The following is a 24,497-nucleotide window of genomic DNA, read 5'->3' as shown; positions in this document are numbered from 1 at the left end:
GCATTCAATCTGCATCAGACACACTAGGTATGGACGACAAATATTGTTATCGAACTCGACGATAATTCGTCGGTACAATCAAGTCTACGTTTAATAAACAGTGGACTACAACCGCTAATAGATATACTCATATAGTCATAGTCATACTCGAAACACCAAAAATATGAAACTGATGAAAGAACCGAAAATAATAAAATTTTTACCTGGAACGCTTGTAAAGTTACATTGTAGGAACTGCGCGGTACACAGTGCGCTGAATCTCACTCTGTTTCTTTGTAATATTTCTCTTCTTATTCTTTGTCGCAGACGAAATGCTGTCCATCCAGCTATAGTGAGTGTGCATCTCTCGATGTTATAAATATCTCTGTTTCTCTAGTTTCTCGGCTACAATCAACAACATAATTTTTGGCATGTGAAATTCTCGATGGGAACGCTGGTATATATAGGTAATATTTTCGTTACAATACTCACTCAATGCACTGCAGAGAGAATTATTGCATATTAATGATATACTCATACTATTCGTATATTGTTTGCTGTTGCTTTCGTGAGATAAAACAAAGTTATTTTCCCAGGCGATTGGATAAGGTGTCATCAAACATGTCTATAAAATGATAACGCCTTTCCATTATTTAGAAGATATGGTTCCGAGAGGTCCGGTTCAAAAAATAAAGTGGAGCGTCATGCACTGGATGGATATTTGCAACGAATAATGGCTGTAACAAAAGTCTCACCAGTTAAGTTGTTCGTTCGATGGTGAATCCTTTTAATTTTTTCAGCAATCTCACGTTGATTCTCGTTATTGAGTAGGTGAAAATTTAATACGGCGTTTGGTAATGTTACCACCAGAATATTGTTTAGTAGACTAGTGTGAGGAACTAGAAAATTTGGGACTTCGTCATCAACTCAGAGATGTCTTAAGCTGTTCTTTCAGAGCAAAAAAAAAATCAACGAACAATGTAGTCGAAAGAACGAGATTAGGAAAAGGATACTTCCGAGTTCATCAATGGTAAGTCAGTGAAGCCAGTTTCTATTCCGGATTTTTCTGTCTGAAGTCGGTTAAGAAGTAGTTCTACAAAATCATTACTCCCCTACTGTTCAATTGCCTTAATCGACGTCTAGATAACAAATGCAATTCATTCGCCACAAGCATCCAGAACTCAATACTCTTTTCCGAAAAATAAATTAAATACCTCACTGTATACAAAGTCGTTACTGCGACAATAACCGGACTAATCCGGAGAGAATTAATACTCACTCATGAAATGTGTATCGAATTCTCTCTCTCTCAATATTGGAATCTCTCCGATACACTGTAAAATTCAGCCTATAAACATAACTACACTGAGAATGCACAGAGAATCGTATATACAGAATCATCCCTAATCGAAAATCTGTACTCAACGTACAATAATAAAACCGGCTGGTTCATTCGCAACATCTTATGTATACGTATTAGGTATACAACATTATAATATAAAATGCTCTTTCAGCTCTGACAACATTTTTCCCATTGAAAACAGTTGTCAGTATTATACAGACCGTCGGCTGGCATAGACGCATCGTTGTTTACACGAATGGAAATGTACACACCGATTATGCATTTCACGTGAATTTATAAAATCATTTTGATGAGAAACGGATTTTTATTTGTGAAAATTTAACTTTTTTTTGTTGAAATTTGTTTTTGTTTTTTCGCTTGATAATAGCGCGAAGGTATTCAAAACGCCACATTCAGTGTGGTTTAGCATAAAAGAAGTGAAGCTATAGTTTCGGTATAATAATAAATTATTCCCCCGTGTGTGGTTTTGTGAATTGAGGAGCAAAAAAAATCGTTTTTTGATTAATAAATCCAAATTTTCTGACACATTAAAACAGAGTATAAACTGCATAATAGCTTGGAATTGTTGTGTTCATTTAAAAGAACTTAAAATATAAAAAAATCTGCCCGTAAAGGTACGGTTTATAGTATCATTACACACTTTGAAAACGAATAGTTTGTAACATCTGTGATTTATACTATGCAAAAGTAGACCAACAGAAAATAAAAACGAATAACAAATTAACGGGAGGCTTCAGTTTAAATACATTTATACACAAGGACTGTGTATACGCTCCTTACGCTCGGTGTTTTATTTGCGGTGAAAGGAAAAGTTTAAATGCTCGAAAGCAGTACCGCCTCATAAGTGATTTTCTTTACTCTTTTCCTGGTTATAAAAATTGTGCATTTTGTGCAAATAATTTATTCCGCTGAGTGGGGGCAGCGATCCGAAAATCATTGCAGAAAAACGAAGAAAAACTCTGGTGCAGAAAAAAAAATTGAAATAAGAGAAGTTTTGCGAACTGTTTACATTTTCTTGATTTTTATGAGTTTTTCTACTTGGATTTCCCATTCCCGGGATTTTTATTTGATTTCATAAATGTGAGAAACGACGTGTAATTGTTATTATTATTGCACACCGAGTGTATATTGATTCGCATTTAACGTAAAGTAAATTAAAAAGATCAAATTGCCGTGGAACATTTTTGTTCGAATTATTTATCGGGTTATAAACGAAAAATGTTTCAGTGAATATCTGTGGTGAATTCACAACAAATTGTTTGAAGAAAAGAAGAACAGAGAAACAATTTGAGAACTGAAAGGATATTAACACGGGATATACACTTAATACTTCCTAAGTCGAACGAAGTAGCTATGAAACAGTAAGTAAACTTTGAATAATCCGTTGAATATCCTTTGATCATCCATCGTCAATAAGAAATTGAAAAGTCGTTGTTACAACTTGAACGAATAACTTTCCGGGAAGTTATAGTAAATTCCATTCTATATTTGCATACCCCCGATATACTAAGAAAACTTCTGAGCTATTCAGTTATTTGAACTATGGGAAACGTTAACATTTTACATAAATAACCTCAATGTGCTCTCTCTTTTGCATAAAAATGTTATGCGATTGGAAAATAACGTTCAGAACTCTTCTGTTCAGCTAAATAAAAGACTGACATTGCAACTATAATAGTTTGTGGAGAAAGAAAAAGGTCAAGAATATTCCTTTAACATCAATCATGTCTGAAAGATGAAGACGGATGCTCAAACAGCTCATTTAACGTTCTTTTTTTTCAGTTATTATCGGTTTCTGAGAGATATTAAAGATTGTGTCCCAGGCCCGGGTTTGAGTGATTGTGAGAAAATTATTAACTAAGAAACTTAGCGAATGATCTAATCGATTCTCGACAGTTTGGAGTTATGTGACCTGTATGGGGGATATCAACAAGAGGTAAAAACCTCTGCATAAAATGTATTGTCTTTTAAGTACTAGATCTATATGGAACTGTTTCTGCCAATATTTCAATCTGTGAGATAATAAAAGCAACTCTTGATGCTTTGCATTTAATAAAGCTGATCAAAAATACCACATCATATCAGGTCATGGCGACGTAGGTCATACCTTTTTGCATGAACATGTGTAGCGAATCATAAAAAATATGAAAGAAGTAAATACATAGTTCTATGTAAGTACCAAATCAAATACTTCAAACACCTGTTATAAGCCTCATGTAAGAACTCAAAGTGTCCTATCAAACATGTCCTATCATTTTGAAGTTTTAACTTGACATTAGGTGCATTCTCAACTCTCAAATTATCTGATCATGTCGTAAACTTCGAATTTTTCTATAATAACTGCTGCTAGAACTGTAAAATGTAAAATTGATACCTCGTCTCGATAAGGAGTCAATGTTGAACTAGCTTACCACATCAAGATCCAAGATAGCATTTCTCCAATTCATATAGAAGAAATAATGTCGTTCAGTCCTCGAACTTGTTTTAAAACATATACTCCACCTCAATCCGAGATACCATTTTACACTTGTAGTAACGAGTCTGCGAGCGAATCATTTCATATTTAGCTCAATAAACACTTGAAACTGTTTGCTGATTCAATTTTATTTGAATGAAAATTTTGCTGGAAAATACAGAATTTTCACAAACACACGCAAATGTGTGTCAGTAAATTACATTTCTCGCTCTCCACGTCCGTATGGCTTACGGACAATTAGTTTGCAATATTTATGTTACTATAAATTAAAACTTTTCCTAATGCACACAGTGGTTGGGTTGGCAAAAGGGATGTGTACGCAAATCGGTTTTTATATTTTTTCCACATCACCAGCTGTAGGTCAAGTGTTTTTTTCGCCACACGTTTTTATGTTATCGAATTTCTGTTACCCATATAATTTGCAGCTATGTGGTGGTGAAAATCGGGATGGAAACACATGTTATTACACTGCAGCTCCGTGAAGTTGTTTCAATAGAACATGAAAACGCTTTACATAAATTCCTTACAAATTTATTCCGAAAATTTATATCTTCCCGATCGTTTAGCTTTGACAATAAGATACGGATATCTCAACCTTATCGACGCAGAACGATATTCTAAGCAAAACGTTATTGGACGGTATGTCTCTAAAATGCAAAGATTTCTTATGAAAATTATTTGTCGTTATAACAACAAGATCAGCCGTTCTAAATTTGACTGAGGCCATTTGCTGAAGCAACAGTATAAAAATTTGTTTAAGCTGCACGGCAGCTAGAACTATTGGCCACATTTTTGGTCTTAAAACAGTGTAAAATCGAAGATATGTTTTGGCCTTTTCGTAATTTTTTAATGGGCGGCTGTACGAACATCTACAAAAAAATCGGTTCATTTTGGAGGCATACCCTGGATTTTTTTTGCTCAGAATCGACATTTGCGTCGATCAAAATTAACTCGTCTGGATGCTCTAACCCAATTTGAATTCCTTGAAAGCAAAAAAAAAAAAATCCGACGATCGGATTCATGAGTTCGATTTTCTGCATTCCGAATATTTCTTTCGTTCCTAGCCTAGTACTAGACTAAATCCTTTAACACGATATTGTGTTATTTACTGCGAATTGGATTTGTGCGATTTTTTTTGCCGTGTTCAACGAAATATTTTTTTCAAAAAGAAAACACCATCATCCTACTAACAAATTTCCCGCCGTCGTTTCGGTTTAGTATACAAGTACAAGTACACAGTAAAGCATTTGTTTTAGCCGTCGAAATAAATTTCATTTTTTTATTCTTTTTTTCTTGAAAAGAAGATAAACACACAGGCAATAGAATACTTTCATGTTATAGTTTTGTATAAAAAATTTAAAACACATGCTTGCTTGTACGTCTCACGATGATGTAGCTATAATACACCCATATATTTGTATCTACTTATATGCAGTTTGTACTCTTTGCTTCTTCCACAATATTGAAAAACAGAAATGTACATTCCATTTCTATAATTAGTTCTGATGTAGTTTGCATAAAGTTTATTTGAATTTCTTTATGGAAAATCATAAAACGGAAAAGAGCGAAGTTGGATGGTGGTTTCTTTGTTCCTTCTCTCTCTCTCTCGTACTAAACTTAAATTTTAATATCAAAAATCCGAAATGTTCTAAAAGAAAATTATGATCCCTTAAGCTCGAACTTTATAAAAGTTGATTTATTTAACGTGCACAAACATTCGACGTTTGAATTCGTTTTGAGCATTCGGAGAATTTAGAATTGATTGCGAATTTCCTTTGATTCATTATATGCGTTGCTATTTATCCTTTCGCATTTAATTTATGTTGTAGTTAAGGCGGATTGCAACAGACGAACCCAATTTTCAGAACTGTTTCAACTGTTAATCATGCAATTTGAATTACACAAAAAATGGGTTTTCAGAAAGGATATTCTGGGAAACTCTTTCAACACATCCTTCAATAAACGAGTCCTTCATTCTGTTATTTACCTTTTTAGTGGCATTTTCTACAAAATATCTGAATGTAGGATAATAATTCCATTTCATTCACTGGCGTTAAGAGTGATATCGCCAAAACTTGAACCAATTTTGGTGAAAATGAATACCATGGTTCGGCGATCCGGGCAAGCTATAGCTCGTTTGAATCGTCTTTCAATTCTGAGAAATAGGGATCTTTTACTTTTTCTGTTAGTTTCCCATTTTCGGAGTGAACACGTGAAAGTAATAGCATGTCAATGGGTCGTGAAAACAGTTTTTCGGTGATAGCTCGAGATAGAAATCTTTCTAAAATGTGAAATGTTGTAGGAATATAGGCCTCTAGCAGACCTTCAAAACGAGTATAATCATCGGTAAGGACAGCCACCCGTTCTGGACTTATGACCCAAAATATGGTGAATGTTTGGACAGTGCTGCTGGCTTGCAACAGAACTTTTCCGCGGAACTGACTATAGGGTGTTGCAGCTGGACTTACCCTCTTTCGTTCCACGTATAATACACCCCAGAAAAATTGTGTTGCAAGCCACAAAGTTAGTCGAAGTAAAATGTCGCTCCAATAGACCCATATTTTTCAGTGTTTTCAACTTGTTTTTGGTGTTCAAACAGGCTGGAGCGATAGGAATGAAATAAACTAAATCAAAATTACATGTTCAGCTCGAAATTGTGCTGAACCGTGCGATCATTGTCCTTGAAAATGTTGCTTTCTTCTTACTTCGTAGTAGGTGGAAAACATCATTTATTTGACTTCATAAAAATATCAGGAACTCAATTGCTTTCACCGAATATGGGCTTATTGTAAAGCCGAGATGCGCATCGTTCATTTTCAGTCAATAAATGGTCACCCAAGATGTAATTTGTACTTCACAAGAGGTCACGACCGTTCCCAGCTATGGAAAATGTATGAAAAATCGAGTTTTTTTTACAAAAATATTTTTTCTGTGGAGATTTTAACTGCTTTTAGTTAAGGTCTTAAGCTATGTATTCTTAAAACAATTGTTTTTGTGAAAAAAACTGGATTTTTGACACATTTTCTATAGCTGGGAACGGTCGTGACCTCTTGTGAAGTACAAATTAAATCTTGGGTGACCATTTATTGACTGTAAATGAACGATGCGCATCTCTGCTTTACAAAAAGCCCATATTCGGTGCAAACAATTGAGTTTCTGTTCATTTTGTGAAGTCAAAGAAATGAGGTTTTCCACCTACTACGAAGTAGGAGGAAAGCAACATTTTCAAGGACAATGATCGCACGGTTCAGCACAATTTCGAGCTGAACATGTAATTTTGATTTTGTTTATTTCATTCCTATCGCTCCAGCCTGTTTGAACACCAAAAACAAGTTGAAAACACTGAAAAATATGGGTCTATTGGAGCGACATTTTACTTCGACTAACTTTGTGGCTTGCAACACAATTTTTCTCGGGTGTATTATACGAGGAACGAAAGAGGGTAAGTCCAGCTACACCACCCTATAGTCAGTTCCGCGGAAAAGTTCTGTTGCAAGCCAGCAGCACTGTCCAAACATTCACCATATTTTGAGTCATAAGTCCAGAACGGGTAGCTGTCCTTACCGATGATTATACTCGTTTTGAAGGTCTGCTAGAGGCCTATATTCCTACAACATTTCACATTTTAGAAAGATTTCTATCTCGAGCTATCACCGAAAAACTGTTTTCACGACCCATTGACATGCTATTACTTTCACGTGTTCACTCCGAAAATGGGAAACTAACAGAAAAAGTAAAAGATCCCTATTTCTCAGAATTGAATGACGATTCAAACGAGCTATAGCTTGCCCGAATCGCTGAGCCGTTGTTTTGAAATTGGTTCAAGTTTTGGCGATATCACTCTTAACTGTTGTCGCTCAGTTAATCCTGTCAAAGTTAACTGTGTGGCTATATTCTTCACGTCCGATTTTGTTTGTAAAGAATTATCGCGTTATTCATAAATTTTCAATCCCGATTCTGAAGTCAATTTTAGCCATTCGGATTTCGATTTTTCAAAACTTTATAGAATTAGGTTAGAGCATCCGGACAAGTTACTTTTAATCGACACAAAGCATGATTCAAAGCAAAAAATTGTGCTACCGCATGCCTCCAAAACGAACCGATTTTTGTAGAGATTTAAACGTCAAAATCTACATCCACCCATAAGAATACATTGTTTTAGGACAATCTATTGATCAAAAATGTGCCCCAACTTACTTACTTACTTACTTACTTAGGCGAGCACTACAACCTACTATTGGTTTTGGCCTCTTCCAGCAATCTTCTCCAACCGGACCTATTCCGCGCCAACGTTCTTCAGTCGCTCACTCTTAATACTTTTAGATCAGACTCAATTGCATCTTTCCATCTCGCTCTTGGTCTTCCTGGTCTACGTCTTCCATCGGGATTTGTATTTAGCAGTTTCCGAGGTACACGTTTCTCGTTCATTCTTTGTACATGACCGAGCCATCTTAATCGATTGATTTTGATGAATTTGACTATATCAGGCTCCTTGTAAAGCTGATACAGCTTATGGTTGTATTCTCTTCTCCAGTTGCCGTTCACATTGACACCTCCAAAAATGGATCGAAGAATTCTCCTTTCAAAAACCAAAAGTGTCTGCTCGTCACTTTGTGTCATGCACCAAGCTTCCGATCCATATTCTACAACTGGTCGAATCAACGATCTGTACACTTAAGGTTGCAGTTGAGTGTTTTTGACCGGATGAGTTTTTGAAGACCTGTTACCAAGCGTTACCCTTCTACGTATTTCCTCTCCGATTTATCACTATTGACCAGCGACCCAAGGTAAATAAAGCTGTCGACAGTCTCGAAGTGTTTTCCATTCACTTCCAGCGTATGGTCCGTTGATCTGCCATCAGACAATGAAGTTGTCATGTACTTGGTTTTTCTGCCACAACATATGGTTCAAACAGATTCCTTCTTATCGCGGTCTCAGTCAAGTTTCGAGCGGTTGACAAAATGCGGTGCAGTGCGGTTATTATTATTTTGACAAAATTAGTTTTATCAGAGAATGCACGCATCTTTTAGACAACTTTTTGATTAGGGTAACTTTCTGCGTCGAAATAGCCGTACCTTATTGGTTTCGACTCGCGACGGAGTAAATTTTTAGTCATTAATGTAATCAAATATAGCAAGACACCCGCTCATTCATATTTATGCAGTCTATGAACAGAAGTACTTTTATTACAAAAGAATCACCTTGATTAGATTATACAATTTTGTATAGGAGTCTGTCGTACTGGAACAGCATCACTTAAACGTACATCAAATTCAAAATGTGCCGATAAAATCTTTGCTCTCTTTGTGTGTTTTTGTGTCATCAATCACTTAACAATTTAAATAGAACAAAATCAAGAAGAGAAACTTTTACTTCCTGCTTTCCGTTGTGTTCTGTGTGGGTAAATATATGTCTTAAGCTTATTTTGGTTGTTTCAGCATAATGGTAAAAGCCAATTCTGTCGATACACTTTTCGGTGTGGTTAATCCTCTACTTTAACCAATATTGTTTCATGGAACGATGAAGTTATTTCCCTATTCAAAATCTACACAAGCACTTCATCAAATTATTACCCGAAAAGATAACAAACAATTTTCTGTGTATTATAATCCTGTGAAGATATAGCCGCCGCACAGCAGGCAATTTTCTTCGGAGGCCCAGTGTATAGATATAATGATATCCCAAACTGTCTTAATATCATTATTAGAGAACATGTCTATATTCGGTGATATAACATTAAATTTGATACATTTTGTGTTCTAATTATATGAAAGAGAAAAGAATGGAAAAAAGTTTAAGACTAAAAATGTAACCTTTGGTGCGTCTAAATGAATTATATATATGTAGACATAACAATGTGTTCTTTATACCTGGCACGTTCATTGTATTACATGTACATTGTTAAAACTTTCTACGTTCTACCACAGAATTTCTGGTTGTTGTTTTTTCTCTCTATGATGTTACCTTCCTCCTTCCCCATTGTTGTGTGTACATTTTATACAATAGATGGAAAATTAATACGATAGAACCACTAATTTTTGATTTATTCACCCAAAAGCCATTGTTTTCTGTATATATTCTAAACCATGGATGGATATACATTTCTACACAAAGATATATCCATAATAATAAATATTTATTAAAATGATGTTCATTATGCCACAGCTATATCATTAATGGGTACTCTTTTCTTCTGGGTTACCAGAGAACTTATTCGGGACAAAAAGAGCAAGCGTAAATTGTAGGCCTTCTTCTTGTTACACCACCATCGTCAAAATTATTAGAATGAATGACGGACAGAATATAATGTATATGCAGTAAGAGACATATGTCATTGTCTAAATATCGTGTGGTTTGATAGTAACATTAATCGAACAGGCCAGAAAAAACACCAAACGGTGGGATTGTTACCTGTGGGATTGAAAAGTGTTTGATTGGGTTAGCGTGTGCTAGATGCATAACGTAAAGATGACTTAATGCAACTAAATTAATGAAATACGACAGATTTTGGGATTTAAGAGTTGTTTGAGTGGCTCCACACATAAATTCGTTTAACAAATGAAGATCTAGATTTTTATACTCTGAAATGTTGTTGCAAGAAACGTACGCCGATCTAGCAGCACTCGCCTTGCAATGAAATACTAAAACACTAAATCTAGATTTTCATTTGTTGAAATGAAGGTGGGAACAATTACCAGCCACATCAAATCTACCAAATCAGACAATATGCTGGATTTTACTTTTTCGCGAGAAAATACTACCCAAGAAAATCATCATATTCTCCCCGAAACATGACAAATATTTAGATTTACGCAACATGCTAATTTTCCGACATATTGTAGACGATCTGCATTTCAGCTAAGTTTTCATTTCAGTAATAGCCGTAAGCAGTCCTCTTGCCAATATGTTGATTTTAAGTTTTATATTTAGAACCTGATCTACCCAAAAATATGGGATTATGGGATAGGATGTGAATCAACGTGAATGCTATCGCATTTCTTGTTTTCGTTACAACAAAAAGGTCAAGTCTAAGAATAAAATCAATCGGTACGTCAGAGTAGCAAGCAAATGGACGTTTGCAGCCGACAACTAAATCATTAGTGGCGGGTAATAAGTCGAGAGACTCTGAAAGGACTGGTTATAGGTAATGACTAAATTCGTCGTTTTTTACCAAATTCGTTAGCGAACACACCTTGGAACAGCTTTACGGTAGTCGTTTTTTATTCGTTTTTCTATCACAACTCCTAAAAAATTGGATGGTAGAGATGATACGAAAAGAGAATACAGAGAATACAGAGTGACAGAGTAAAATGATGTCCACCTGTAACTCAATTGATTTTATATCTCGTCAACTTGCAATACCTGCGAAAATTTATGACGTGAACGGTCTTGTTAAAGTAAATTTTCATGTTCAAAAAAATTGAAGTAAAAGATTTGTTACAACCCGTAGGTTACATGAATGATTTTAATAAAATGTTTAAAAAAAAAGATTTGAAATCAAATCTCTTGAAAATGTTTACATCAAATGAAGTAATAGATTTGATAGTCTGCGATGCAATCAAGACATAATATGCATTACAAAATGTCTAATATTCGCTGTACGAGATCAAACCCGATGTATTCAGTCGGTTCATTTCTTAATCCCAATTCAATTGTTAGTCTATGAATTGAACCGAAACCCCCTGACTAAAGTACTTCTCTCTTTGATATGATAATTATGGAGATTCTTATCAGTTAATAGTTTCTTTAAAATGTTGACACAACTTCGTGTACATATGGAATATGACTTAATAGAGATAGCAGCACAGCACACAATGACACAAAAAAGCAATCTTACGATATAGTCATCCACCGTTTACGAGAACAATGCATACTAAACAATAGAGGCCTCTTCCTCCACAGATTTGTTTGGTTTGTTTTTTCTCCGAAAAAAATGACGGCACACTATCTCACCGATAGACACTGTCGGTGTTCTTCGATTTTTCACCAATTAAGTGAAAAATATTTATTTCCTCCGTTTTTATAGCTGTGAGCGAACTGATGTAATGGCCCGGCTATAATTCAATATACCACACCATATATATACACAGATCCAAAATTCGTACAACGATATTGAATGGCACACAAATGGGACAATACGGTACGGCAATTTGGCTTTTATTATTTGTTCCCCATTTTACGATCGCTAGCATATTTTGCTAAAGAAAGCTAAAATTGAATGGAACGTTCGGATGAAAATGGGAGGCTATTCTTACGAACCAAAGGTTGGTAGATAAAACGAATTCAAGCATGACAATGAAAATTCCATCAATTTGAGTGGAAGGCTATACATAGGGTTGACGTTGCATTAAATGTGCAGTGCATAAAGGTTTCGTTTTTTTTTATTATTATATCGGTACCGAACAATACTATACTGCTGTAGGTTGGAACTAGGGCTCGGAACAGATTGTTCTGACCTGATCTGAAATCTGAAAATGACGAATCTGAACTTTTCAGATCAGATCAGATCAAGTTTGAATGTAATCTGATCTGATCTGGAAAATTCAGATTAGTGCTTTCAGATTTCAGATCAGATCAGATTGATCTGATTCAATTGATTATAAGTTGAGGCTGGCAGGTGTCTCTATTAACAAGAAAATAATAAGAGGAGATATCGAAAAGACAGAAAACAATTAACTTTTTTCGTACAGTTTTTCTGTACATTTTATTTCTTGTAGTCCAAAAGTTTAAAGTAAAAAATTATTCAAAAAAACAAATTAGTCTTGGCATTGAAAATCAACCGAATGAGTTCAAAGATAGCGATTTTACTTGTTGTTACTGAACCACGATTTCAAAAACATGGAAGCTCTGATGGTTTCGGCCGTCAATGAACATCTCGTTGGCGTGACAACACGTGCCCCTTTTGAAAAATCACGTTCAACAGCAACCGATGACGATTGAACTGGAAGAACATCCATTGCCATTTTACTTAGCTTTGGAAAATCGTGTTGCACTGATTCGGAGCGCCAATATTCTAACGGCTGCATTGATGGGTTTGATAGTGGCAACGACAAATATTTTTGAAGCTCCGACGACACTTTATCCACTTTGCTTCGCTTGTACATGTGAGCGAAAAGTTCGTCCTCATCAGGCGTGCACTGATCTTCAGGTGGAATCTCTTCATTTGGTATGACTGCGCTCTCGTAGTTTTCACTAAAGTAATCAGTGATCATGTTCTTAATCTCACGAATTTTGCCGTTCGAGTATTTATGCTCTTTGAAGTAATTGAGCTTCAAGGCAGGGTGTAAAAATGTTGCAATGAACGGTAGCTTCGAAGAGTAAATAATTCTTTCATACTTCTGCAGTTTTTCTAGGCCCTCGTTTGCAGCGTGAACTAAACCGGTCGGTCCGCGAGCAATACTTTTTAGGCTTACGATCAGCCAATCTAGTGTTGGCAAGTACGCTGATATGGTTGAGTGGCGTTCCATACTAACCAGCTGTGTTGCTCGATGAAACTTCTGGAGCAGGTGTTTTATTTCGAGCAGCGACATCCATTGAACTTCTGTTATTTGATGAGATGAAAGGCCCCGCTCGTTCGAGCAAAGAGCTCGCAGTGGTGTCTGGAGGTGTTCCGCTCTCAAAATCATATCGTACGTGGAGTTCCACCTGTTCTTCACATCCAGTATAGGGACCAAATACTTCACTTGGTAGATCTTGCATAGTTTCTTGAGCTTTTGTCTCAGCTGAACGGATTTTCGGATCTTTCGTACCAGCGTCCGAAGCTTCACAACTATCATTTCGTTATCAGCCCCGTCTGTCGAACTGTCTTCATCGTCACTGTCGGTTACTTCGGTACCTAAATCAATATCGTCTAGGATTTCGTCAGTCAGCAAATTTTCAGTCATTCTGCTCTCCGTCGTTTCCTCGGCAAGACCTACAGTGTAGCCTCTTAATGATGCTAGCACGTCTTGTGCGGCAAGGTTAATAATATGCGCGAGACACCGAACTTGTGCATCCTTTCCGAACATTGCAAGATGTTCTTCCAATTCGTCGAAGAACGTATCATTTGATGACACGTTGTCCACCGTGATAGATATGATTTTGTGTAGAGGAATGTCCAACGATTGTAACACCTCTACGAAGAGGTCCTTGAATGCCTTACCACTGTGAGACCCTTCGATATGGCAAAAATCAAGCAGCTGTGACTGGTACTTCCATTGGGCGTCAAGCCAATGGGCTCTGATGGCAAGAAATGGTAACACATTCTTGGATGTCCAGCCATCCATGGTTACTGCAATTTTTCCTGGAACCTCGCTCACTCGTACTTTCAATTCATTTAACTTATCATTAAATGTGTCGAGAAGATCGGCCCGCATTGTTTTGTCCGAATAGATTTTCGCATCTGGGTTTAACGTTCGCACCAGTTCTGCGAATGCTTCCTCTTGTGGTGCCGTGAACGGTTGATCGCATAAAACTAGCCATTTTAGCAAAGCCTTTCGAAAGCTTTCTTGCGAAAACACCTGTGGGGACTCAATCGTTATTTTGAGAATTGTTGAAATTAGATTTTAAACTCACAAAAGCTCCGTCTTCTTCTCCATCCTCCGAGCTTCCCAGTGTGCCTGGATGTTTGTTCATCAAATGCTTACGCATATTGCCGGTGCTACCGTTCGCAGTACCAGATCTCTTATACCTCCTTGAATTAGAAAATATATTCTACAAATCATATCAGCACGTGATCGTTATAAATCTGGTAGCAACTGACTTAATTTTTGCCTGTTGTCTGTCGAATTCTCTTTACAATTTTTACCGAAAACCAACTGTCTACTTACTTTTTACAGCGATTACATTCCGCATATTTTACCGCTTCCACAATAATCTCACTGTAATGAGCCCAAACACCACTTCTTTGCTTCGTAGGCTTTGGATTTGGTGATCCAACGTCGGCGTCATTTTCAACATTTTCAGCGTCCTGAGCATCTTGCTCATTCTCATGATCGTCGTTGAAAAAACTTTGAATGTTAATGTCGTTGCCATCTACATCGTCCATGGTTATCAGAAATTACTTAAATTTAATCACAAAAAGCCGACTTCGGAACCGTTTCAATTTTTGTCGATTTCACAATAGTACCGTTAGATATGCTAGACAAGTGCTTCTGTTCATATAAGTGACAGTGTGTGTGTGAAGAAACAGTAAGTCTAGTTATTTTGGACTGAAGAAACAGTAAGTCTAGTTATTTTGGACGGACGCGTACTTTTGCTATTTATTTTAGCCCGGGGCATTTTGACATCGTAAATTATAAATCAAAGTACAGAACACCTAGCACCTAGCACCTAGTGCATTTTAAGTTTCATTGATTCGTTCGACAAGATATTAAATTAGTTTTTAACAATTGTGAATCACAAAGTGTCGACCATATTTTCTATAACTCTTTCAGTAATGTTTCAAGTGAATATGTAAACAATGGATAATACTGAGTAACTCAAACTTTAAATAACGCAAATACAGCTTCAACAGTTTTCAGATCAGATTCAGATCAGATTCAGATTGATCTGTTCAAGATTTTCAGATTCCAGATCAGAATCAGATCAGATCAAAATTTTCAGATCAGATTAGGATCTGAAAAATTTCAGGTCAATCTGAAAAAAAAACAGATTGATCTGATCTGTTCCGAGCCCTAGTTGGAACGATTTAAAAAAAAAATCTCTGGTAAATGTTTATTCAAACTTCATTACATTCTTGTAAAATTGTTAGCCTCTGTGCGAAGGGTACAGTGGACTATTGAGTTACATAGTCAAAATTGTTGATCTAATCTGTGGCTGTAAAGTGAAAGTATGAATCTCGTATCCATCAGTTTCAGAGACAATTCTGCCTCTATTCTATTGGCAACACTTTGTTGTGTGCTTTCCGTAGCCGCATTTTCAGCAGTCGTTGGAGGTATTATGACTAAATAAGTACATGAACGTAATCGCACTTAATGCAGATACAGTAATTGAGTTTCGAATATCATTAATACGTAACTCAATTTGGGATGTTATTTACTTCCATCGTACACTTTGTCTCAGTCTTTGTGTTTCTTCTTCCACTTCTTAATCGTGTTCGTTATTCTAATTCACCTGGAAGGCATATTGTGATTTAGCTCGTTAAAATAACTTTATGAACAATATAATACGTTGTCATTCCCTTCTCGCTCTGTCTCTTCAGTCTTTCGTAAGTTTATTACACCTAAACCAAAGCACATATTATATGTAACAGAGACGATTGTTGATATGCAATATTTAAATAAACCACAAAAATATTTTTATTTATTTTTCCATGATAAACCTGTCGGCGCCCATTTACCGATAAAAACAACAAACAAGACTATGACTTATCTATCTCTACTCTCCCCATTTCTCTAGTATTTTGTGTGTTTATTTTTTCACTCGTTTCACCTAAAAACATTTCGAATGCACATAAAACAAGAATATCTTGCCGGAATATGAAAATGTTTTTCGAGTGCATAATATTGAAATTACACAACCAATAACACAACAAATATTAACATAAATTCTTAAATGGCTCGGTTTCTTTTTCGGGGATAATGAACGTTTAACCACGGACAAAAAATCAAGTTTTTGTTTTGTTTTTTGTATAAAAGAAATATTTACATTTTATATTTCATTCTGTTACATGCTCTTTGACCATTGGTATACAAAATAAATGCAAAAACATAAGATGGAAACACCCGTACGAATGGTGTGTGTAACAGCTAGATTCTAGCCGCTAGATGTACATAAAATGATGTACATGTACACACTGAATGATCCGTATGACATAATTGAAATACGACTTTTGCTTGATTGGAGAAGGTGAAACAGCTTACCCACTTAACTTTGCATTGCTGGTCAGGCTTACTAATTTCTTTTACCAGAAGCTCGATGATTGGTTGGTATTTTGCTTGCCACCCTTGACCAAATCATAAAAACGATTTTTTCTTTTTCACAATCATATTCATGGCTAGAATTTCTTTCAAAAATTTATTTTAAGAGCGCTCACCCCTTGGCAAAATCCTAGCCTACATTTGTGCGCAAAAATATTCGTTTTTTGATGATTTCATCAAAAAACGAATATTTTTGCGCACAAATGTAGGCTAGAATTTTGCCAACGGATGAGCGCTCTTAAAGGCGATATTGTGTACATTACATATGTCCAGCATACATTTAGGCGAGATATCTATCAAACACCTAAAGTGCCTCAGAAAGTAATTGTATACGTTGAGGAGTGGTTCAGAAGTTCAGAAGTCACGTTAGGCCGGTGGTCCAGACTGCTCTTGTTATTTGCCGAAAAAGGCTGTTAGTGAGGTTTTTAAACAAATATAAATCAAATCAAAAGTCAGGTATCGTGACATTGCATCTATGAGTTTCTCTATTTGAACTTCATATTACGTAACATCCCAAATTGCTTGAGTTATTTATGTCGTCGAAAATGCTTTTTTTAGGCACTAAATGTGTAAATTGTCACTCTAGGCATAAAAAAAGCATTTATCACCGCATTACATCCACTGTTTTTCTAAATAAAGTCACTTTTCGTCACTGAATTCGGAAATGACTATTTCGACACTGAGTTCAGAAATGCAAAGAAAATTCCGAAATGTGACTTAAAGCTGCGTTCGGTTGCATAGTTCCGAAGATTTTTAAGAAAAACCTTGATCATCTCTTTAAATTCGCACCTTTCCGTCGCTACTTCTGGACCTACTCTAAATTTTTTGCTCATTCGAACGTAACTTTCCAACTTAGCCAATTTATTTTTGCCAATTTTGAGCAACCACAAAATCGTTTCCTCTTTATCAGGGATTCGAATCCGACTTGTTACAAACGTAATAGACGTATAAGATCAATGTACTTCGGACGAGTCTAATGATTTCTCTCTACAAAAACCAAAAACATCGACAAAATCTCGAATAAAATTAAAGAAGAATTCCGAAAATGATTCTTTGATGTATTACACTCTCGTATAGATCTCAAGATCTCATGGGCGTAATAGCAGAGCCTTATTAGAAATTCAAGTGTGACTCCGAATGGTGTGTGACTACACAAGTTTTGTGTTTATCGGATAAATGTTTCACTTCGGTTTTTGTTTTTTATTATTTTTTAATTAAGATGTAATTGATATCTTAAATAACTTTCTAATTTTCCAATATTCTTTTTCGTTTTTTTTTTTCTAATTCCATTTCATTTCGTTTCGAACAGTCCGTGGGCATCGCTTAATTGCTTTTTCGAATGTAATATTATTATGCGGTGTTGAGTTTGATGGACTGAAATGAAATGAAATTATAATTAAGTGCTAATTTATAACACGATATAATTGAATAAAATTAACTATTTAAAAGGTTTAGACATTTTCATTGGATATATATACGACTTCATTAAGCGATTAACGGTTTTTAAGAATATTAATAAATTTATTACGAAAATCATTAGCGACGAAACGCTTAGATGCAATAATTGATGCTATAAGAGATAGAAATAGTCATTAAATTAATTCAATTGCTTTGAATAATGGCACAAAGAGTGACTATACACGGTTGTAGACTCGGCTACTGGATAGAGCAAAGGATGGATACAAAAAGGAAAAATGAAAAGAAAAACAAACAACACACAGATATATATCCACTCTTTTATCGTCACTGACGACTCGTCATTCTGTTGCTTTTCGGCTCTGAGCTTTTCAATTGGAGAGTCATTCAAAGTGAAAAATTGAACCATTAGCGATATTACCAGACGTTTCAGTTTTCTCCATTGATCAGGCAAACTGGTGCTTTTTGTCAAATCAATAGCATTATCAACAAGTTTCCCATGTTATCATCGATATCTGAAACTACATTGCCATTTCATTCGGAAACAGTTTTGGTCATCATCACAGTAGTAATATCTGTGCAATATGTCTAGGCTCTCTCGGAAGAGATTATGACAGATGCTATGAATAATCAAATTCAGAATGGGCAAAGAGGATGAGTTTAATTAGCGAATGATAAGAAAAATGAAATTCTATTCATTTTTATTGGCTTCTTTTTCTATTGACATCATCAGACTATTCGATTTGAAATTCACTTGCTGGGGATTTAAATAATGGTTGAACACACAGGCGGGAAATGTAAATAAAGAGAAGTCGCCTTTACGTTTATGGATACCGAGAAATCAGATATAAATACCGGGAACGAAAGACTGCAACGATATATATTACGTTTTCGAATGATTTTTATCCTCGACTTTTAAATATTAAAGTATTTCGCAGGAGGACTGTCTCACACACTCCTTTGTAATCTTATTAAAAACCCAATTTCTGAGAACTTCATAATTTATCATGACGTTTACTCTTTAGTTACACGTGAGGTGGTTGATGATTTATGCTCGACCTTCACCGAAACGTTGTTGAGTTCGCCTCAAAATTATCCCACATGGTGAACCGTTCCAAAAACAGCCCGTTTTTCTCCACCAAATGATTGCCGATCTCCAAATAACTTTCAGTTGTTGAGTTGTACCTCGGCCAAAGCATATCATCCAAGTACTCATCGTTCTGTTTATTTGGATTTCTGTTTCGAATCGGACATAATATTAACTCAACGAACCTGCACGAACTACAGATGCGCGGGCCGATGATTTTAGAAAATCCAACCCGAACCCGACTCAATTTAATTTTTGAAAACGAATGGCGCAAGGGCCCGGTGAAATTAAAATCAGGTTGGGTCGGATTTTTATCCGCTCATCACCGAATATTGACATATTTACCCAGTCCAAGCAAATTGTTCCCAAATCCTTGTCATCCGTTCCACAACAAAACTGTCTGGATGACCTAAAGGAATGGCAACAGAGCCAGGTCGACCTAAGTTAAATACATATTGAATGTCGTCTTCATGGTGTACTCCATACGGTCGATTTCTCGGAAAATTGAAAACGCTAAATTGGCCGACATAAGAAAATTTGTAGTAATAAACGTCAATGAACGTATTCACCAGATGGACGAATTTGTGGACGCCATAGCTTATGAGCGAATCACCAAAGAGATTGTTCAAATTGTTGAACGACCGGATGTCAATATCATTGAACGGGAAATACGATTCCCTAATTGCTGTCGCCATTTCTTCGGTTGACGTAAATTCGTTCCCTTCAAAAAAGAAGCAGATTGGTGCAATGGAGGCCCAGTTTTCGTTAAGATACGCTGTCGCTGTTGGGTCTCCAAGAACATCTAAAATATACGAGAGTATTATCGGACCGGAATTTACTAGCTTTTGCGTATCTTAAACTAACTTGCAGCAGGAGCTATGAATTCATGGTCTGTAATTCCTGCAATTGTACTGACCCTTGAAAAGTTTCCTTGGCGAAACAAAACACTCGGATCGTCGGTCAAAAACCTTTCTTGACCGAAATCATCCTCGATAAGCGGTGTCCAAGCTAACACTAAGCATGGAAAAACCTCAATTATCATATTTTGAGCGATTACTTGTGCCGATGTCTTTGAAAATAGGAAAATGTGACTCAAAATGACAATTTATTCAACTCGGATTTCTTACGTTCCGAAGACAATCAACCATCCCATCAACAGATATAGTCGTGCAATTGACTCTCTTAGCCAATTCCATTACGGCGACAGTGTTAGTTGTGCCACGTTTTATTGGGGCATCGACCGGTCCGGATGCGATTGATCCGCTTAGACCAATTACTCTGTGAAATAATCCCTGAGACATCGGCGATACCATGTGTGCCGTCACCGAAAAACTTCCAGCTGAATGGCCACCGATTGTGACTCGATTCCGATCACCACCGAAATGGTGTATGTTTTCCTGAACCCATCGAAATGATAGAGTTTGGTCCTTCAGTCCTTGATTGCCTGTCACATCAGCTCTTCCAACAGCCATAAATCCGAATGCAGACAGTCGATACTGAACCGTAACGAAAACGACATCTCTATCCATCAAATATTCCGCTCCATGCTCGGCCGCCGATCCAACCTAATTAACAAAGCAATTCGAATTACGTCACAATAGTTTTCAAATAACGAAAAACCTCAAAGCCTCCTCCATGAACGTAGACAATAACCGGCTTCAATTGAACGATTTGGCTCAATGGCAGATTTTTCGTGAATACATTCAACTGAAGACAGTCTTCTGAAGCAAGCCCTTCAGTCCCAAATTGCATGCACATCGGCCCAAAGACTGTACAATTCAATATTCCATACCAGGGTTCGTTGCGAACAGGTGCACGAAATCGCAATTCGTCGATTGGTGGACGGGCGAAAGGAATACCGAGAAATGCATTAAATTTAACACCTGACCGGGATTCCATTTCTCTTCCCAATATTAGACCATCCTCGATTTGGATAACTTGACCTGCAGTGAATGTTACAAGTAAACTTTGTATTAGTACACTGACGAGCACTTTTCGATTCAACATTTTTTGCCGACTGACTGTTTGTAATCATAAGAACCGGTATTATTTCTATAGGCTGATGTAGACCGTAAAAGTGTTAACATTTAATACCAAAATTCCGCGTTTGTTGATTACAAAATGATTGTAATCTTCAGTGCAATAATAATGGAGATAATGGAGGAGGGACTATAATGTTCGTGCAAAATTTGAGTGAAAAACAGAACAATGAATTTTATTGTGCTCGCTTCACTACATGTCGTAATTACTAATTTGAGAAAACCTCAACCAAACATTGTCGAGTTTGTCTCAAAATTATCCCAAACGGTAAATCGTTCCAAAAACAGTCCATTCTTCTCCACTAAATGATTGCCAATGTCCAAATACCAGTGAGTTGTTGAATTGTGCCTCGGCCACAGCATATGCTCCAAGAACTCATCGGCTGGATTATTTGGATTTCTGTTTCGAATCAGACATATAGTAACTCAATGAACCGCACAATATAGAGATGAGCGGGTCGAGGATTTTCGAAACCCGAAAACCCAGAAGATAAGTTCGTGTAACCCACTCATCTCTAGCCCGAAGATTTAAATATTTACCCAGTCCAAGCAAATTGTTCCCAAATCCTCGTCATCCGTTCCACCACAAAACTATCTGGATGATTGAATGGAATTGCAATCGCACCGGATGGAGCAATGTTAAATACATATTGAATGTCGTCTCCATGGTGCACCCCATACGGTCGATTTCTCGGAAAATTGAAGAAGCTCAATTGGCCGACATACGAAAATTTGTAGTAATAAACGTCAATGAACGTGTTGACGAGATTGACGAATTTGTGGACGCCATAGCTTATAATTGAATCAGCAAAGAGATTGTTCAAATTGTTGAAAGAGCGGATATCAATCACATTGAATGGGAAATACGATTCCCTAATTATTTCTGCCATTTCTTCGGTTGACGTAAATTCGTTTCCTTCGAAGTAGAAGCAAATCGGTGCAATACTATCCCAGTTTTCATTGAGATAGGCCGTCGCTATCGGATTGTACAGAACGGCTGAAATAGACCGAAATTAGTGGAAACATTCTGTTTTCGGTTGATAGTTTCAAACTGACCTGCAACAGGCGATATAAATTCATGATCTGTAATACCCATTATTGCATTGACTCGCGAAAAATTTCCACTGCGAAACAAAACACTCGGATCTTCCGTTATGAATCTTTCTTGACCAAAATCTTCCTCCAGAAGCGGTGTCCAAGTAAACATAAGACAAGGGAAAACTGTGATTCTCATATTTTGAGCGATGGCTAGTGCCGATGTCTGTGAAAATGGGAAAATTTAACTCAAACCGGCAATTTGTTCTACTCGTATTTTTACATTTCGAAGACAATCTATCATGCCATCAACCGTTGCAGTTGTGCAGTTGACTCGTCTCGCTACCTCCATCACGACATCGGTGTTAGTCGTTTCGGGTCTTATTTGTGAAGCAATGGATCCACTAAGACCGATCACATTGTGAAATAATCCTTGTGACATCGGCGACACCATGTGTGCAGTCACCGAAAAACTTCCCGCTGAAAGTCCAGAGATTGTGACTCTGTTCCGATCACCGCCAAAATGGTGTATGTTCTCCTGGACCCATCTAAGTGACAGAGTTTGATCTTTCAATCCTTGATTTCCAGTCACATCTGCTCTTCCAACAGCTATAAATCCGAAGATAGCTAGTCTATAATGAACTGTCACCAAAATGATGTCTCTATCCATCAAATATTCCGGTCCGTGATCCGTTGCCGATCCACCCTAAATAACCAACAGACCATATTTTAAGATTCTGCTTATAACAAGACAGTCAATAAAGACCTCAAAACCTCCTCCATGAATGTAGACAATAACAGGCTTCAATTGATCGGTTTGATTGGATGGTAGATTTTTCGTGAATACATTCAAGTGAAGACAGTCTTCTGAGGCTGCAGCTCCAGCACCAGCCTGCATGCACACCGGACCAAAGGTTGTACAATTCAATATACCATCCCATGGTTCGTTCCGAACGGGTGCACGAAATCGCAGTTCGCCGATTGGTGGACGGGCGAAAGGAATCCCAAGAAATGCATTAAACGTTGCACCTGACCGGGATTCCATTTCTCTTCCCAAAATTAAGCCATCCTCGATTTGTATAACTTGGCCTACAGTCAATGCCACAAGTAAACCTTGTGCAAGTACACCGACAAACACTTTTCGATTCAACATTTTGTTCCGACTAACTGTCTGTCATTCCGAAGAGTTGGTGTTATTTATACCCAGTACATAGCCCATTGATAACTATCTGATTTTTATATTATACCTGACTTATAGACTGTCAGAACAGACAGTAATAGTGTTAGAGTTTCGGAAATGACTTTATTTAACAAATTAAATTCTGTGAAAAATTTCTGAAAAACTTGAGTCGAGAAACGATTGTTATAACGGTTGAGAGAAAACTACAGATAGTTTCAACTGAACCAATAAAAGAGAATCATAATATATGAAGTGCAGTGGATATAGCGTTGTATCTACGACTCAACTACATTTTGCGATATTGAAAAATGCCTCGAAGAATGCAAACATTGTCACCTATAGAACTTGACCTACAATAATATACGGAAGCTACCACAATGACGATAAGATAACATGCTTTCAATAAATAAATCAAATCCCAACAATGAACGTTCTTAATCCTAAAATTCCTTTTTTTCGTTGATTACAAAATTATTATCAGTTCACTTCAGTTCAATATTTATTTTGAGCATACAGAAGTTTAAATTTATACCAATAAATTGATGAGATAATAATGAAGAATGACTGGCAGTTTATATTAAAAGAGACCGCCTAGTTCGTTAATGTTAACGCTGCGGGCGGATGATTTATTAAGTTCAGTGTTCTAACAAAAAAAGTTTTGCACAACATCAGATTACAAATGAAGTGCCAGATTTTTGTATCAAAGACTAGATAATTATTTGAACAACTGAAGTAGAAGATTGAATGTATCGCTTTGTTGAATGTATAAATCCAGATAGGTTACGTGTGACAATAGTGAATAATAAGAAAAATGAAATTTTATGTTTTCGATGTGTTTTGTGTTAAACAAAAAAAGAGAACTCTATTGGCAATGTCTATTTGAAGCAGAGCTAAATCAATTAAAATTTCATTTATCTTTTAATTCACTAATGAGACATGTCCCGTTTTTGCCATTTCTAACAGGTAGAATGGTGCACCCATTTCATCCGACAAAATAATAGACTGAATTCAGTCTTGGTTCGA

The 24,497-nt window shown here is 36.5% G+C and overlaps 2 protein-coding genes across 4 annotated transcripts in view; one reads left to right on the top strand and one right to left on the bottom strand.

Moving 5' to 3' along the window:
* The first annotated feature begins 1,544 nt into the window (after positions 1-1,544).
* Positions 1,545-24,497, top strand: part of LOC119077873 — a 150,172-nt gene continuing 127,219 nt past the window's right edge. The window contains exon 1 of the mRNA XM_037185225.1: positions 1,545-2,703. The gene's annotated coding sequence lies outside the window, so the exon portion shown is untranslated. The remainder of the gene's footprint in view (positions 2,704-24,497) is intronic.
* LOC119077871 (esterase E4-like) lies at positions 17,995-23,721 on the bottom strand. Of its 3 annotated transcripts, none has more exons than XM_037185220.1 (6): positions 23,061-23,721; positions 20,348-20,785; positions 20,085-20,289; positions 19,566-20,022; positions 19,199-19,369; positions 17,995-18,091 (listed from the first exon to the last, which is right to left on the bottom strand). In XM_037185220.1, the coding sequence occupies exons 1-6, from the start codon at positions 23,445-23,447 to the stop codon at positions 17,998-18,000; spliced, it is 1,752 nt and encodes a 583-aa protein (XP_037041115.1). In that variant the 5' UTR covers positions 23,448-23,721; the 3' UTR covers positions 17,995-17,997. The 3 variants fall into 3 exon arrangements, with proteins under 3 accessions (XP_037041115.1, XP_037041114.1, XP_037041116.1); XM_037185219.1 differs by lacking the exon at positions 23,061-23,721 and adding an exon at positions 20,841-21,359; XM_037185221.1 differs by lacking the exons at positions 17,995-18,091; positions 19,199-19,369; positions 19,566-20,022; positions 20,085-20,289; positions 20,348-20,785 and adding exons at positions 21,288-21,659; positions 21,800-22,256; positions 22,316-22,520; positions 22,578-23,000 and having other exon boundaries at positions 23,061-23,636.

Source organism: Bradysia coprophila, unplaced genomic scaffold (genome assembly GCF_014529535.1).
Source record: "Bradysia coprophila strain Holo2 unplaced genomic scaffold, BU_Bcop_v1 contig_24, whole genome shotgun sequence".
Taxonomy (NCBI): Eukaryota; Metazoa; Arthropoda; class Insecta; order Diptera; family Sciaridae; genus Bradysia; species Bradysia coprophila.
The sequence above is the reverse complement of the archived record's forward strand: the minus strand, read 5'-3'. Positions and strand labels throughout refer to the sequence as shown.

Bases quoted from the DNA above. Each gene is read 5' to 3' on its own strand.
- LOC119077871 (XM_037185220.1), bottom strand. From the start codon at position 23,447: ATGTTGAATCGAAAAGTGTTTGTCGGTGTACTTGCACAAGGTTTACTT. The intron at 20,786-23,060 runs GTCTTTATTGAC...TTTGTTAATTAG, and splicing joins TTCATGGAGGAGGTTTTGAG to GTTGGATCGGCGGCCGAGCA. The intron at 20,023-20,084 runs GTTAGTTTAAGA...CGTATATTTTAG, and splicing joins ATTCATAGCTCCTGCTGCAA to ATGTTCTTGGAGACCCAACA.